Here is a 17626-nt window from a genome sequence, read left to right on the forward strand (position 1 = left end):
ACTGTGAGCAGACAGTTCACAGGAGGATAAAGTTCAGCTGTGTGAATGGAGAAGTGTTCTTTAAATACAGTAACAGTGGTGCCAGTTGAGGTTACAGTTTTTAACCCCTCTGGAAGGTGGGGAGGTTCTCATTAGCTGGTCGGAAGGCTGAAATATAAATGACTTTGTTACATCGGGGAATTATTTTCTGACTTATAACACATTAAGTCAGCTTTATAACCTTCATATTCTATGGATAGGATGGTGAGAATAATTCCTTTTCGTTCCTTTATTCTGCCTCTTTTGTTTTAATGTGTCTGAGGAACAGCTACTTAATTAGGGCTAAATCATAAGTAGTGTGACTAATGGGGCAAGAATCCAAATCAGCCTCAAAACTCAAATAGCCCTGAAGAGGCATCAGCTGCTTTTCAATTCTTGTCTTTTGTGTGTGGATTCCCAGATACTGCTTTATGCCAACACTCTAAATCACTCCTAACACGTTCCTTTGTGACTGCTTATGGTGGGCAGCCCCAGGGAAACCCAGATGTGTCTTCACGGTCACTGCCCTGGGGTTGGCTTCACTTGACACGTTTCTCTGGCACTGGAGCAAGTTCCCAACATCCATTCTGCATCTGGTGCAAGTCTCAGTGTCAGCAAGGTTGGGCTGGCAGTGCTCCCTTCTCAGATGAAACATGGCAAGCACGAACGTGACACCATGGTGGAGAAGATAAATGTGGCGTTAAAACACAGCGGGAGGGGAGGTAGGTCTGGTTGAGCATGAGAAATGTTAGCGTGTACAAGTTCATGGTGAGACCCATCTGATCTCCTCCGTACGGTTCTTGTCAGCGCCCAGAAAGATTGATGAGACCTTGCTCGGGTGGAGGGCATGGCTGCTGGGATGGGCAGGCAGGGAGGTCCTCTGGGAGAGCAGAGCAGAGCGGTTTGGTGTGCTTTGAAGTGGAAAAGTGGAGAGGAGATGAGACCCTACAAATAAAACGGGGTTTGTGAACAGGTAAAATACTGGCTTAGAAAAACATTAGTAAAAATAGACTGGGCTTGAATAAATTTAGGCTATAAAATAGAAATTAAAACCAGCACTTGTGAGGAAGCAGAAACTGCTCTGTGTGTTTGGGTTTATATGACGCTCTAATGAAAGGCTCTAGCAGGAGGTTGGTATGTACCTTGAGCAGGGTTTACCTGCACCTTCCTCATGTCTGATGTGTAGGAAGTGACATCTTACACCTGCAACACGAGGGCTGTGAAGATATGATTCATGACCAAGACTAAACAGGCAGTGCCCAAAAACGACCGCGTGATGCTTATTAGGACTTGCTGGAGAATGGGAAGAAGGTTCCTCGTATTTCTCAAGCCATTGTAAGAGTAAGACAAAAAATAACGTGCCTTCAAAAAGCCCTTCCCAATGTGTACAGATACTTATGGAGACTCCTCCCAAAGGCTCACAGATTTCTCCACTTTCTCTGCCTTACACATGCAAGACAATCTCCTCAACGGCCAGTAAAAGCTAAAATTCTTGTTAAAGGCCTCTTCAAAAATCCACACTTTTATATTTAATGCAGCTCTTTAATTAGAAGCTTCAATATTTCCTCCTAAAGGGGTTCAGGAACGTTGCTGTCACAGATACATTGGCATAAGCAGGAAGCGGACGATTCCCAAGGGCTGACCCGCTGTGCCGGCTCCGGGAGCTCTATGGAAATCCAGTCACACTATACCCTGGCTGAGCTTTCTCCTGCTGAAAGCAATTGCAAGCCGGTGGGGTACATTTGGGCTGGAGCCTGGGCAGGGAGGGAAAGGTTTGCCATCACTGCTGCAATCATGGAAAAGCAGCAAAGTATTTGCTAAGGTGCTAAAATCCATCCAGCAGTTCCCTCACCACACCTTTCTGTTGTTGTTTAAACTGATGCAACACCCTCTGCTGTCTTCTTTCCCATGTAGGTGCTTCTGGTCATCAGTGGAAACCTGAGTTTCCTCAACTGGCTAACCATGGTGCCCAGCATCGCCTGCTTCGACGACATCAGCCTGGGGTTCCTCTTCAGCTCCAGGGTGAAAGAGCGCGTGGTGCAGGTGCAGAGCAAAGAGGCAGCCAGGGAGCAGCTTCCCCTGGGTGAGTTATTCCCAGAGCAAAGGCATTTTACAAGGGTATGAAGGGACGGAACAAGGGAAAAGGGTTTTAAATTGACAGAGGGGAGATTTAGATTGGACATTAGGCAGAAGTTCTTCCCTGTGAGGGTGCTGAGGCGCTGGCACAGGGTGCCCAGAGAAGCTGTGGCTGCCCCATCCCTGGCAGTGTTCAAGGCCAGGTTGGACACAGGGGCTTGGAGCAACCTGCTCTAGTGGAAGGTAGCAACCTGGTCTAGTGGTCTAGCCCCTGCCCATGGCAGGGGGTTGGAACTGCGTGACGTGAGCTTAAGGTCCTTTACAACCCAAACCATTCTGTGATTCTATGATTTTAAGTCAAGGGTGAAACTCCCAGCACAGTTTGAGGTGAGGATTTTATGTTAGAAGTTGGGTGCAGAAGTGGCTCTCACATTTGCTCTCCTCTCTCCACTGTGGCATGGTGGCACTGCGACCCATCTGCCCTTCTGTCCTTTGCACCCATGGGTGCTAGGACTGCACAAACACCCTGCTACCCTGGGTAAGTACCTGGACATGAGGTTGGTCTCCTAGAAAGAACGAAATCGATTGTTGATCCAACAACTCTTTTGCTAACAGGAAAAGAGCCCTGGCTGCTGGGAATATGGAAAAGCAAATACAGGGGGGTATGTAATTGAAGGAAAGGGATCAGTGTGGCTGGTGTTTCCTCTGAAGGGAGTTTTCAAGCAGCCCTATTCCAGAAGATCCCCTGCACAAGCAGCGCTGGGATATTTTTCATGGGGCTGCATAACAGATGTAGACTTGTGTTTGTAGCAGTTTTATAAACCACGTATAAGCAACAAATTGCCTCTTATATCAACAACAATCACAGATGCTTGTTCTTAAATACACTAAACATCTGTCAGAAGAATGAAAAATACCAACAAGAGACAGCATCTGTCTCTAGTCCTTTCTCGTCTACCAAGAAACATGGGTTATTAACCAGAAGCTTTAGTTCCAGCAAGGCTAATTCAGTTTCATTAAGCTTTCTGTGTCTCCTATCTTACATATTTTGCTGGAAGAAATCTTTAGCAGCTTTTCTCTTGCTGTAGGTTTGCTTGAGAGGCTGGGAATGCCTAAAGCTTTCCTACTAACTCTTATTTTTGCATCCAGTCCCAAACAACACCCAAGTTGCACTTTCCCTTCTGAAGGAGAAGCCAAAGGGCACCTCTTTGCTTTGGCACTTGGTGAGTCACCGTGAGGGGGAGGTAGGTTCTTTTTCTTGAGGAACTTGCTCCTTTTCTGTGGTGTGCTCCAGAAAACACCTTACTGAGCCAGGGTGCCCAAGCAAGGAGAACCACTGCTCTGGAGGGTTGAGGTGTCCCTTCTGGGCTTTTACAAAGGGGTAATCCATAAGTAAAGGGTAAGGCATCTGTAATGTTCTGAGTGAATTTGGATTTCTGCATATTTTTTGTACTAACGGAGCAGAGGCTGTTGAGTTGGTGCTGATGGCAAGAGGTGTAAAGGAGCGCTCACCCCTGGGTTACTGGAGCAAAAGACAGGAGGGTACCCAGCCATGCCCTGCCTGTGACCTGATTTTACAAAGCTTTGGCCACATCCTTGAAGTGTGTGTGTGTAATTCCTACTGAGATCTCCAATTGCCATTGCTAGTGCTCTGCTCCTGCCTGCTCAATCCAGATCCCATTAGCTCATGTCCCCAGGTTTTGCTCCATTCTTGCCATGTAGATTATTTGTGACCCCAAGGGCATGGTGGTGACAATCACCACCTGCTGAAGGACGATCATGGCCATGCACAGTCCATGCCTGTGTCTGTACCTGCTCTTTAATTACAGGCTAAGAAGTTCAGCCCATCCAAAAGACAAGAAAATGCCCAACAGACTCCTAGAGCTCTCACAGCAGCACAGGGGGCGAGTGGAGGCATCTCAGTGAGCTCCTTCCAAATCACATGTTCTCCAGAAATGTTCTCAGACTAAACAATTATTAATAGCTTCTGAGAGAGGTTCAAATAAACATCCCTCTCCTGCAGAGATAAGGGGGAAGCTACATGCAATTGCTTTGAATCTGATCCTTTGGCTGTTGATGTTAAATAAATCTAAAATGGCCATAAGTGTAGGAACCCCTCTGAGGTCACATCTGCTTATTTGTCTGATTGCAGTCGGTGTCTCCTTAGACTGAAATCCAGCACAGCCCTGTGCTGCTCCTGCAAACCCAACACCAAAGTGCTGGTGGATAGATAAGCAACAGAGACTTTGCAAAAGGAAAATGAGGTTTGAATGGAGGTAGTTAGTGAAAGGGAGGAAAATGCAAGAAAAAATATGGGTGGTGAGAGCCTGAAGCAGCCACGGGGAGCTGGAGTCTCTCCATACACAGCTTACAAACCAGGAGGGCAATTCTGAGCAAGGTGCAAGTGCCAGCTGTGTTTTTTCCCTGTATAAAACCACTGTTTAATCTGACATTGTAGACATTTTTCTTTTCAGCCCTTTCTCAGACTATTTAGAGAAAGGCAGATCTCGGGACGATAGCGTATGGCCCTTGGCAAGGTCAGGGTGATTACGGTGGAGTGTTTGTCAGCCCCAGCCTGGAAGCAGCTGTGAGCACCCAGGCAGGGTCCTGGCCGTCATGGGGGGGCCATTTAGGGGAGTTAGGGGAGCGGACTCCATTGCTGGCAGTGAAATCACCTTCTTCTGGTCTGCTTTTGTGTCCTGAACAGGCTGTTATATCCGCAAAGTGGTGAACATCTCCTTTGGCCTCCTCATTGCTTATCTCAGCATCCCGGTTGTCCTAAACCTGCTTAACTCCAGACAAGTCATGAACACCTCGTTCAACCCTCTCAGGATAGTGAACACTTATGGAGCTTTCGGAAGGTACATGTATATCATTTTGCTTTGCTCCTCTCTCCAGGATAGTCCAACAGCCAGTGTATGTGCCTTAAACCTACACAGAAATCCTTCCAGTAGCCAGTAGACTTGGAATATCAGTTTATGGGAGAGAAGGAGGAAAGGAGCACATTTCTTTCCCACTGAATTATCATTTATTTTCTTTGAGCTACGTTTAGTTAGCTCATTATATTGATGTAGCAAATGTAATAGTGGGATGAAAATAGACATAAGAGAATTCAGCCAGTGGATAGTGTTCACCATCACCAGCCAGCTTTATTTATGGTGAGCTTCTCTTCCCCTGCTCACATTTGCTCTCCCTCATGTAAATATTCACATAAGCTATTGAGTAGCAGGTTTTAGGCCAACAAAAGGAAGTGCTTTTTCCAATGAGTGACTTGGGGAATTCATTGCTACAGGAAATTGTGGAGACGAAAGTATAAATGGCCTCAAAAAAAGAACAAGACAGATTGAGGGGACAGGCCCAGCAATGGTCTGGCTGCTGCCTTCTGAGACATCTTCCTTGAGTCTTCCAGTGCCTAGAGGTGGGCCTACAAGAAACCTGGAGCAGGGCTTTGGACAAGGGCCTGTAGGGACAGGACAAGGGGGAATGGCTTTAGCCTGCCAGAGGGGAGATTGAGATGAGCTCTTAGGCAGAAGCTCTTCCCTGTGAGGGTGCTGAGGCGCTGGCACAGGGTGCCCAGAGAAGCTGTGGCTGCCCCATCCCTGGCAGTGTTCAAGGCCAGGTTGGACACAGGGGCCTGGAGCGACCTGCTCTAGTGGAAGGTGTCCCTGCCCGTGGCAGGGGTTGGAGCTGGACGAGCTTTAAGGTCCCTTCCAACACAAATGTTTCCATGATTCTGTGAAACAGGGCTTCATCAGAACAGCTTGCCCCAGGGGCAACAACAGGGCCAGTCTTCTCTGCATGGACCTCTGGCTCAGCCACCACCATGGTGGCCATGGAGTGTTCCCCGCGGTCTGAGCTGAGTGGTGGGATGGCAGTTCATGAGTTAGTGGTCTCTGGACAAGGTCCCAAAGGAGAAACCAATAGTAATTAAAAAAGGATTTCTAAGCAGGTTGGCTGTTGGGAGGGCTGGCTGAGCGGGTGGTGAAGAGGAGGAGCAGGTCTCACCCTGAGCACTGGAGATGCAGAGGACACCTTGAAGCACATCAAATTAATATGATATTTTCACCCATTTTTCAAATAGCAGAAATTTCAGTGGAAAGAAAAAAGTTAGGAAAAAACCATGATTAAAAATACCATGCTTAATGTAGTAAAAATAAGCACTAATTGTGGAAAATGCTGAAGTTTCCTCTTCTTTTGAGAGAGAAGGAGAAATAACCCCTGAACCTCTTCGAAGGCTGGAGCGGTGAAGCTACGGGAGATTGTTTTCTTTGGGTTGTTGTTCTTTTTCTTCTTCAGTCTATGGTTTCTGTTTCAACAGTTACCAGAACCTAAAGAGCATGTGATGAAATGCTGCTGTAATATGTTTGTAATTCCAGCCTATGTAAACCAATAAAAAGAGGATTGCAGCTTATAATGAATATACGATTATGTGAAACTTGACATATTTTGAATCACACAGTAGGAACATACTTTTATTAGTAATTTGGTGTCCCTGATTTACAGTGTGTTTCTAACCATTGGGCAGCTGGCCACGGCTCATAACTCAGCCCAGTGAATAATATGGAACTTGGCTGGAGAATCCAGAAATCTATTAAATGTAGGTAACAATTATAAGCAGAGACGTGCAGCGTTCCTTGGGTTGTAAGCATCTATCACTGGAAGCTATCGGGGGAGAAGGTGGAGGCTGTGTGTTTCCAAACTTTCAGTTTCCTGGGTTGGAGGAGGAAGGACCAAAGTAGTAAAAAATGAAAAGGGTGTTGGGAGCTGGACAGCTTTGATAGGCAGAGTTAGGCAGTTATGTGTTCGTTATGGAAAACAGCTCTCCAGTGTAGGCGAGCGTCACTGACAGGTCATTGAGAACTTGACGGTGCTGTTTTCACATGAGCTTTCCATGGCCTTCAGTTTGCCATCCTCACAGCTCTACCACCTTGCTGTGCAGAGAGAGTCCAACCAAGCCCCAAAGGGAATACCTATGACCTGCCATAAGGCTGAGGGGCTTTTAAACCGAGTTTCTATACATCAGCTGGGTATGGGGGGCCTTTTTGTTTTCATTTTCTGCTTTTCTTGGCTTGGTTTGTGTTGGCTCACATGTTACCTCCTCCTCCTCTTGCTGAGTAATAGCTCCATGAGACCTGTCTTCCAGCCAGGATGGTGAAATGGTTGGGCACATAGAGACAGCTGTTAATGGTGCCCCAAGACTCAGCTCCTGGGGGGTGCTCCATATGGGGCCAACCACCACACCAAAGCTCAAGATGCTGCAGCCAGTTGACCTGGGCTCATGGTGAGCCTGTCCTGCCCTTTGCCATGGCCAAGATTGTGCTGGGGCTCAGCACCCTGTGGCCAGTGGTGCTGTGAGGAGAGCCAGGCTTGCAAAGGGGGTGCTGGAGTGGTCCCAGCTAGAAGCTCCTCTGCTAATCCTGCAGATGGAGGTCTCAGGGCCAGACCTTCAAGGCAGGATTTCTGTGTGCAGTTGCCTGTGAAACCTCCCTGACTTCCGCTGGCACAACTGCAGTGTGGTAGAGGGGAGCATGGGAGGGAATGGAAATTGAGGTTTTCCCTGTGGATTGCTGCTAGAGAGAGAAAAGGCTGGACACACAGGTTCTCTGTAGCTTGAGCCATCAGGATCCAACCTTACCATGAGGCCGTTGGCTTGTGTTGTCACGTTAACTCTTATTTTACCTGACTTGAGACAAAAAAAACAGTATCATGTTGTATCCCACAGCATTACCAAGGAGAGAACAGAAGTTGTCCTTCAGGGGACATCCAGCCTGGATCCCAATGACCCCACTGCTGTCTGGGAGGAGTTTGACTTCAAATGCAAGCCTGGGGACTTGAAGAGGAGGCCATGCTTCATCAGCCCCTACCACTACCGCCTGGACTGGCTGATGTGGTTCGCTGCCTTCCAGGTATGTGCCTTTGGGGCTCCTGAGACTTGGGTGTCCGTTGAGCAGGAAGAACTATTTATATGAATTTACTATGTATTGGGATGGGTCTGGGAATACTTGAAGCCCCTTCTAAGTTAATTATGTTAAAAAAGAAAGGGGTTGTATTCCTAAAGGGTGTCTGCTAATAGCAGGATGAAACTCTTGGGAAATTTCTGTGAGGCTTTTTGTTTCTCTGCAATAGTTACAGTTTCTCTGCAATAACAAGAGTTAAAGACATTGAGAAAGCCCCTGGATGTGCCAGAGTGGCAGCATCTCCAGCTGCCGACTCCAACCTGCATCCCTGCTGGGACACCCCTGTGACACCGGCAGTTGCTTCCACTGCCTACCTATGGACGTAAGGTTCCTCAAAATACTTTCCCCACGTGGTATCAGCAAACAGGTGACAGCCATAAATTAAAAAAGGGGGAAACTGGTTAAACTATTTCTTGTATATCTTTTAGCTTATTCTGGAAAATCGCCTTCACGTGAGCATGAGAACTTAGACCAGGTTTTACAAAACTGGGGCTTACAGCAGTGGCATGAGGCAAACCCATCTCAGATTATCACAGGCTGTTCTCTTTGTTCCTGTATCCTCTATCTTCCTCTTCCCTCGCTCCTCTCCCCCTGCCCCAAACTTCCCTGTTTGCTTTCTTTGTGGTATTTTCATTTAGGCGCCGTTTGGATTCCTCAGCGATGACATAACCATCGCTCTCTGGCCATGGGTTTATATTTACCCCCATAGTTTTTGTGTGCTGGAATTTCATTTAATCTGCATTAGGTATGCTTATCCCTCAGCAAGACGACAGCAAAGGTTAAAACTCAAGCCAGCAACAGTGCCCAGCATTACATGGAGGTGCAGAAGGCTGAATGGGAGCTCTTGGTTTAAATCTGACAGTATTCAGTAACGGAAGAGAAATCCAGCAATCCCAAGAGACGGTTATTTCTGAGATGAGAGTAAGGCTTTTTGTTTCCAGGGCAGGAATGTCCTGAAGGCTTTAAAATACAAAGTGATCTCAGGTTTAAAATGAAAGGAGGACAGGGCATAAATACTGATGCATCACAGGCAAGTGGAGGCTGTGATGCTGTTACACCCAGCGCCGTCTCTCTGCAGAACCGGCTCAGGTGCTGAGTGACTGGGGTGGACAGGACAGCCTGGGGAGGAGGAGGAAGAGGAAATGGCCTCTTTGCATCTTCGTTATTAGTGTTCAACTCACTGAAAGGTCCCCCCAAGTGTTTCTGTTCACCTGGGCCCAGGGGCTGCTGGAGCGTGTGTCTGATGATGCGTCTGTCCACACCAGCTCATTAGCAGCAATTAGCACTGTGGGTCTCCTGATGCTGGCAGGAGGAGGGAGCGTGGCTTCCGCTCGGGTGGGTTAGTGCTGGAGGTGTGCATCAGCCCTGGAGCACAGCACTAGGTGGAAATGGGTCTGTTGCTCCATCGCAGCTTGTGCATCCTGTGTCCACTACGGTCCTCTCTCATCCTCTCCTGCCCCTGGGGACCTTCCCATGGCTCCCGGTGCACACAGATCTCTGTGAACTAATTCCAGATGCTGCTCAGAAAAGATATTAACAGAAGATGTGGAAAGGAAGAAAAAAAAAACCTGAAAAGTGGGGATGACTCCTGTTCAAAACCATGGGAAGGCAAGTAGCCGAGGCATGGCAGCAAGCATTTTCAAATCTGGATGTTCAGGCATGTTGATACCTGCTTAAGCATGGAAGGAAATCCCATTCAAAGTGGCCAAATGTTTGTTTGCAAACTGTGAGCTGTGTCTTGGGTGCCAGCTCCTGGCAAAGCTGGCTGTCCTGCCATCATCCAGGACAACTCACTGCTGTTGGGGTGTTGTTTAGACTTGAGTCGCACAGGGCTGCAGAAAGGATGAGAAACCAGAAGCCAAAACCCCAGAAGAAATCTGTGCAGCCAGGCAAGTTTCACAAACCCCATACAGCAGTTTACAGAGTCCATAAAACCACGTTACTTCAGCCTCTGGATTAGTGGAATTTGGGTTTAGAAGTTCTGGATTTTTTCTGCACCGCGGCTCGCTGTCTGCCCCATCGCTTCCCGAGCAGGCGGCCACGGGGCTGGTTCTGCACTTCCTTGGCAGTGGCCAGGTCAGGAGCTGACATCTCCAGCTCTGACAGGCTGCAGAAAAGCTGGGGACTTGGGGGAGAGATATTTACCATCCCTTTGTGCTGCTCATGACAGGTTCCTCTTTGCACCTCATCACCATTTGACATACGACGCCTTCCTCCGCTCCGGGTTTCCTGCGAAACGTTCCACCTTGGCTGTAGCCGCAGGATTCCCTTTGAAGAGCTGGAGCTCGGGAGGGCCAGGCCCTTGGCACGGAGCAGCCACGGTGCTGCCCCACCTCTGGATTGTGATTATTAGTTGACTGCCCCTTAATTACCATTCCAGTAGTGCCATAATAATACATCATGTAACACGGCATTATTTTCCAGGAAACAATTTTCTTTATGTTAATTTTATTATCTAAATATAATATGCCTTTTCACTTGTTCCCTAAATCCCCTCTTTGTTTCCTATGTCTCGACATCCCGAGGGTGCTGTAGCTCTGAATTGAAGCCCTTCATTTAATTCTGGCAGAGACAGAACCCATCCAGAAACATGTCTGTGTTGCTTCTTCCCGTCTGTAGAAGGGAAGAACTCCCACGAACCGGCGCAGTGTGTGGAAATCTGTGTGGCCCTTTTCAGTTGTTTCCCAGCAGCCGCCTTGGATGGGATCCCTTTGCTCCATCACCCAGCTGATAACCTGGACTCCTCTGTGCAGAGTTGATCAGGCTGCTCTCAACAGAAGTAATGTGTCTGTCGGTCAGAAGCTGATGTTTAGGTGCTTGTTGTTGAGGTTGGTCATTCCAGATCAGCTACCTCCATTGAGGCAGTTTAAATCAAGGTCTGACTCAACCTAATACACACTTAATGAATATTATTGCTGGAGTAGGTCCAGAGAAGGGCAACAAAGCTGGTGAAGGTCTGAGCAGACACAGAGGGGTGAATGGTGATGCCCATGGGCTCCATAGAAGCCTCTTGGGTTGAGTGTGCATCTTGAGATGAGCACAATTGAAAAGGCAGACATGGTACCACGATAAGCAATGTCTGTCCTCCAGCTGTTGATGGCAACACTCCTGTAATTACTTGACTTCTCATTTCTGGTGGGCATTTGTAGAAGGAGCCCAGCTATCACAACCCAGAACTGAGATATGCTGTGCTGCTGGCACAAGAAGTGTTACAACTTTTGGCAGGCTGTGGGTGGATTCAGCATCGTTAATAAACAGCAACCAGAAAACAAAATGCTGCTCATAGTTTTGGGGCTTCACGTTGGTCACTTTTCCTGGTAGTGGGATGGCTTGGACTTTACAAAAGCCAGTTGTTTATCCTACCACGGATTTGTTCCTCACCAGTGGGCAGCAGTGGAAAGCTTTCAGTGCCTTGAATAAAGAAAAATCAAAGGAGAGGCTTTTCCCTTCCTTACTGTGGCATGAAGGTTATTTATTCTGTTAGGGGACTACATCTGGCCAATGTGAAGGCACATTCTTGGTGCTTACCAAATAGTTTAGAAAATAACAAAGCTAATGCCATCTTCATATCATGTTTTAAAGCCCTGTGTCTTGTTGCATTGTACCTCGAAGCTGCTCCAAAGGTCTCTGCATATCAGGACTGGCACAGAAGCTGCTTAGACAAGTGTCTCAGGTCACTGTGTCCTACACAAACCATCAGCAGACCCACCACCAAACAGCATTTGTGATGATGCACTGAGGAGCAACCTGTGTTTTCTAGATACAACATGTAAGTAAGTTTATTTATAAACTTCAGCTGCCTCCCTAAGAGAAGAGAGAAACTTCAGCAATGGGATTGATGCTCTGAGGATCTCCCCTGGTTGGTAACAGAGTGTTGTGATGGAGACTTCACATTATCACACACAAACTGGAAGAGCTGAGAAAAAGTACCCCTGTTTGTAGAGAAGGCAGATTAATACTTTTGTAAAATGCTTTATTCAAGCCCCTGTTATCTTGGTCTTCCAGCCAGAAGGTGCTTACAGGCAGCAGAATGGAGGAGGAGGTGTGTGTAACGTAATAAAACCTAAACCTCCTGCGCAGTGTACTAAGCTCAGCCTTTTACATTTCCTTTCTTCCCCCTTCTAAAAATACAGGCCTCAGTTCACTTCCACTTTCCATTGCAGCATTCATCCAGTTTGGTCCACGTTCAGCGTGGAAGGATTTGATTTTCTTCTTTTAACCATCATTAGTTGTCTCCCTGTGAATAGGAATCATTCCAAACCCCCAAGCTGCATTTGGACAGCCTGCAGGCTGGATCCCGGGCTCACCTTTAAGAGTCATATTGTGATGGAAGTGCCCAGAAACCCAAATAAGACCGATAGCCTATCGTGCCACGGGCTGTATAAATACAGTGAGACCTTGTCTATGTAGGGAATGATTCTTGTCTACAGTGGCTATTGTATCTCCCTGTCTAGACTCTATTCTGGAACAAAGTGACTTTTCTTTCCAAAGCAGAGGTGATACGGGAGCTATGCCAGGTGTGTGATTTCCCTGTATAGGCAAGATCTAAGAGCCAGTTCCCAAAGTCTTGCTCCCTTCTCTCACACAGCCTTTTATTCCTCAGCCTGGGCTTGCCGTGCTCTCGCTGCACCCGTCGCCTCCGGGGACCTGCTGCTTTCCCAGGCATTTTCCAATAGGACAAGCTAAGAGATGGCTTTTAGTGAGGCTTGAGAAACTGCCCCTGCTGAAATACTATACGTTGAGCCAGACCTGCAGGGAAACAGCTTGCCTCTTTGGGAAACTAATAGAAAGAAGGGGATGTGGTTATTGGGCATAATAAGAAGTGATGCGACCTGGTGTAGCCTTTGACCTTCCGTGGTTAAGTCACTCAGGCAGCAGGATGGTAACAAACAGCAGTGAGCTGGAATATTATAAGAAAGCAAAGGGATGCTTTAGTTATACCCTCTTTTCTGTGGGACGTGGGTTTTTTCTCCAGCTGAGAGCTTACATTCCCTAAACAGCAACAGTTGAAGGTGCTTAACTACCGCAGTGTAAGCAGCAATGGGAATATTGGGTGAAAATATCCAGGATGGGGGAGTTACAGCTTTCCATCCCGTGGTGGGCAGGCTGTGATGCAAAATGCTCCCGTGACACAGCACGGGAAACATAAACCTCCCCTTCCCCTCTGTCATCCACCCTCACACACCAACGCCGAGGTGAAATGGTGCAGGGCTCCCAACCATGTGAAATAATAATGCTGGGCTCCCATGCCAAGTTTCCAGCTGTTTCCACATGTGCATCTCATACTTCCCTCCTCCCGTGCGCCTGTGCCAGGACTGAGATTCAATAAAATGCCACACTAATCCACAGTCCTTTTTCATTAAATGACCAATTAAAGCTAGAGGAAAAGGGTTCTTATTATTATTATTTCAGTTGGGAACATGTTCCCTGTAGCGCCGGGTGGGTTTTATATGGATTTTTGGTGATGATTATGTTCTCTTCTACTTTGTTATCTCTGCAGTGCTGTCGCTGCTGCGGCTGCTTTGCCCCAGCTCCTCGCTGCTGCCTGACTTAGCAGTGATTGGGGTTTAAATTGTGTAAAGTTATTAAATGCTTCTGTATAGAAGTTAATGTATTCAAGGTGAGAATGTGCTTATACACTGGTAAAGTGTCAGAGAATATCAACAGCTGAGAAGTCTGAGAGCAGTGTGGCTTCCAGAGCGTGCAGGGATGCTCAGCCCCTCGTGCTGGGACATGTGTGGGTAAGGAGGAGGAAACCTCCATCCCAAAGCAGCATAGGCAGCGAGATTGGCACAGAAAGCCTGTCGAGAAATAAAAGCTCATGAGGTTTTGTCCTCTTGTTAGTCCACTGTGTTGTACCTAAAGGCTGATTTTTGGAGGTCTTGAGTGCTGGTACCAGTTGTAAGGAGAGTTGAAGATGATCTGGTTTGCTGGAGGACTGTGCCTATTGCATTACTGGGAGTCTGCATGGACTGTCTGTTAACATGGAAAGGCTTTGGCTTGGTGATGAAGGTCCTTTCTCAGTCATTTTCGTTGCATTGATGATGGGTTTTTTGTGTGTTTAGGTTCCTTAGTTGTTTTCTATGCTAAAACAGAAAGAAAACTCTCATAAGATAAAGGAGGGAGGCATGTCCTTCCTTTCTGGGGGGGCCCCAGGGATGCTCGGCTCACAGTTGGACAGTGACTTGTGCAGCTTGTGTTTTGGAGGGCAGGAGGTATGTGTTGGAGCCTTGGTCCATGCCCGTGTCTTGATAGAGCAGCCTGAGGACCCATGTCACTGGTGCAGGGTCAGCCCCAGCTGCTTCTCTTTGTGCTCCATAAAGATCCAAAACCTCAAGATGAACCCGATATGTGTCTGCCCATCTTAAAGCAATGGGGGCTTCTATCCTGGCTGCTAATATTATTATTATTAATATTATTACTATTAATCCACTGAATGATTCAAGCTCTGACTCTCCTGTTTTGCACACTCAGAGCTGGCAAAAGCTCAATACCAGGCAAATCCCTCCCATCCCGACCATCGCCACTCTGCAGACAGTGTTTGCGTCCTGGGTCCCACTGGATCCATAGGCAGAGGAACCATCACTCTCCCACCCTGTGGTGTGATGCTTCCCTGGACACAGCCCAGATCTCCTGGACTCTTTTTTCTCTCCCTTTGCCACCATATCACTTTACAGAGTGATGAGTTAAACAGTGCAGTCGTTACTACTCCGAGCATCGTTAGTGTGCGGTATCTAAGCCTTGGTGCTGGGGGGAGTGCGGGGGGCTGCTCCGGGTGGAAATTTCTCACCACAGACTTTGCTGGGGCCAGACATGTTGTAAATTTTACAAGAAAAACACTTTACAAACCAGAAGTCCAACTCTGGTGCACATGGAGCTGCTAATTAATGATTTGGAGACTGTGTGAGCCAGGGAGCCAGTCCCACCGCTACAGCCCCTCCTGGGTTTGAATCAGGCTTTGAAGGTTTGGGGTCCTCCATTAAGCTCTAGCTCTGGGAGTCTGGTGATTTCTCTTTCTGTTCTTCTGCTTCTCCCCAGTTTGCACACAGGAACCCTCACACTTCCCAGAACCTCCTAGAAATAGAGCTTAAAATCATACAGAGCACTTTAAAAAGGGATGTCCAGGGGCGCACTGGATGCTGAAGATCTGACTTGGGATATTTGATCACCTGCAGTTGCTGCTGCACCTCTCGGGAGGTCCTCACTTACAACCAAGGACTCCCCATGTCCTGGCACCCTCCCAAAGCCTGACCTGAAATGAGCATCTCGGGCATCATGGAGCTTTCAGGGGCACGAGGTCCTTCAGCACGGGTGGGAGTCTCAGTGTGAGCTGTCCCATGATGACAGGGCCAGGTCCTTGGCAGGGATGGTGCCGACTTTTCCTGCAGCCCTGCCAGATTTGCAAGGTTTGTGTTTAACATCTCATGTGATGCCAAGCTCCTGGCTCCAGGACTCACCATGTTTTCCCTCCCGGATCTCTGTGCTGGGGCCATGTTGGGGCAGGGTCTGAGGTTGCCCTGTCCCTCCGTGAAAGCCACCACCACCTTTGTGCCAGGAGATGGAAAACAGGGTGGCATGGGATGTTGGTGGACAGAGGGGTGCACTAGAGGATAAATGGTGCTTTAGGATGGACCGAGCAGGCATGGAGCTGGTGGCGGGAAACATCCCTGTCTCCAGCACCCATCCGTGTTGGTGCTGGAACGAGCCACGCAGTGAAGCAGGATGGAAGCAGGCGGAAGGGGAGAGAAATCTTTTTTACAACGTTGTTGTCTTAAATAACTGTGGTTTTCCTCTAAATTGTGATGAGCACAGGTCAGGAAGCCTGTGAGGTAGAGCTGCCGCTTGATGCGCCTTCCCACCAGCATTTGATGTTCTCTATCTCTGGTTTTTCTCTCCTCTGCTTCCCTTAGCAACGGGAATAACAAACTTTGCCATTAGAGAAGCTTTGCAGAGTAACTTTGCCTTCGTGCTCTGCCTTAGTCACAGTCCTGCAGGTACAGCCGCTGGGTTTCGCTTTCCCACAGTGTCCCCTACTGCTTGCATTCAAAAATCCATTTAGGTACACATGAGAAAAGGAGGAAAATAGAATCATAATGGAAGTATAAGGCACAGAAAGTCACCAGAAGGGGAAATGCTTTTTTGGAGCCTCAGCAAGAGCGTGAGATGCATGGATTCCTGCAGGGAGGGAAATGCAGAGTCAGGTTCTGCCGCTGCAGCTCCCAAGAGCCAAATTGCTTCCATTCAGTGGCTGCGTGGTGAAGGGTAAGGCACAGGCATGGGATGTCAGGAGGACAGAGAGATGCAAGGAAATAAAGAGGAGAGAGGAATTTGGAATAGAGAAGTCACTTTCTTCTGTTTTCTCTTGGATAACACAACAGGGACGGCAACCTATTTAAAACAATGGATGGATTGGCATTTTGAAATGTGCCATTACTGTCCTCTGTGGTTCTTGCTGCTGAAAGAAATTATTTAAATCAAGTATTTGGGGTGCAGAATTGGCAAGAATGCTCCAGCTGTGTTAGAGATGTGTAAAGTCAGAAAGAAATTTGTGATTCAAGATGTAGGAGGAGCTGCAGTCAATGGGTACTGGGGAGAACCAGGGGTGGTGGGTGCCCCTTGCCCAGGAGGGGCTGCATGTGTGCTGTACGTCTCCTGGACCAGTGATGCTCTGTGTTTTCTTAGCAGTGGCAGTTGTAGGCTTCTCCTTGGCACAGGAATGATGCAGGGGGGCAGAAACACCTTGAGCAGAGGCATCACGCCTTGAGCAGAGGTCACTGTTTGGGCTGGGTGAGGGTAGAGATTAATCCCTGACCGTCATCTAATCTCTGTCATGAGCAGAGCTGTGGTCACTGGCCATGGGCACACTCTTTGGTCCTTCAGCTGCAATGTGAATTCCTTTAGGGATGCTTGGAGGATGAAGGATGCTGCTTTGCAGCCTGGGGAGACTGGAAAGGTACGTGTAGCCATCCCAGCTCAGCTAACGAACAACGCATTCAACCTTTGTGACTTGCACACCCTCGGTTGTGTCCATACCCTTGGGAATGATTTCCAGATGAGACACGCTCAGTGAAGCTCTCCTCGCTCCCTGCAGATGCCAGAGGGTCTCAGTCTGGACCTCAGCATGTTGGATCTCACGGGGTCTCTTCCCTCCAGCACACCATTTGCTACCTGAATGAGTTATAATCTCTCCCCAGAGACCACGCAGAATTCTTTAGTACTAATAACACTACACAACAAGCCCAGCAGCACCTAACATTTGTATTTCTTATTCCTTCCTCAAGACCTATGAGCAGAATGAATGGATCATCCACTTGGCTGGGAAGCTGCTGGCTCAGGAAGAGGAGACCTTGTCCTTGATGGCAACGAACCCCTTTGCAGGCAGAGCACCTCCACGGTAAGCTTTGAGTTTCATCAAGGACCTGGAAGTACCTGGACCCAGTGATGTTGCTGTCTTGGCTGTGCACACATGGTTTCTGCTGATAGATTGGGGTCTGTATTTGGTAGTACCCAGATGATCTTTAGATAGTGGGGTTTATATGAGGACACCATGAAGAGCTGGTGCTCTCAGCACCTTA

General features: G+C 48.0%; 1 protein-coding gene across 4 annotated transcripts in view; it reads left to right on the forward strand.

The window, feature by feature from the left end:
- The window catches only part of LMF1 (lipase maturation factor 1), a 186030-nt gene that overhangs the window by 158636 nt on the left and 9768 nt on the right, over positions 1–17626 (forward strand). For all 4 annotated transcript variants that reach the window (XM_030483161.1, XM_030483164.1, XM_030483163.1 and 1 more), the window contains 4 exons: positions 1933–2101; positions 4802–4955; positions 7817–8000; positions 17333–17445. In XM_030483161.1, the coding sequence (XP_030339021.1) occupies positions 1933–2101; positions 4802–4955; positions 7817–8000; positions 17333–17445 (620 nt within the window). The remainder of the gene's footprint in view (positions 1–1932; positions 2102–4801; positions 4956–7816; positions 8001–17332; positions 17446–17626) is intronic.

This window comes from Strigops habroptila, chromosome 4, assembly GCF_004027225.2.
Source record: "Strigops habroptila isolate Jane chromosome 4, bStrHab1.2.pri, whole genome shotgun sequence".
Classification (NCBI taxonomy): Eukaryota; Metazoa; Chordata; class Aves; order Psittaciformes; family Psittacidae; genus Strigops; species Strigops habroptila.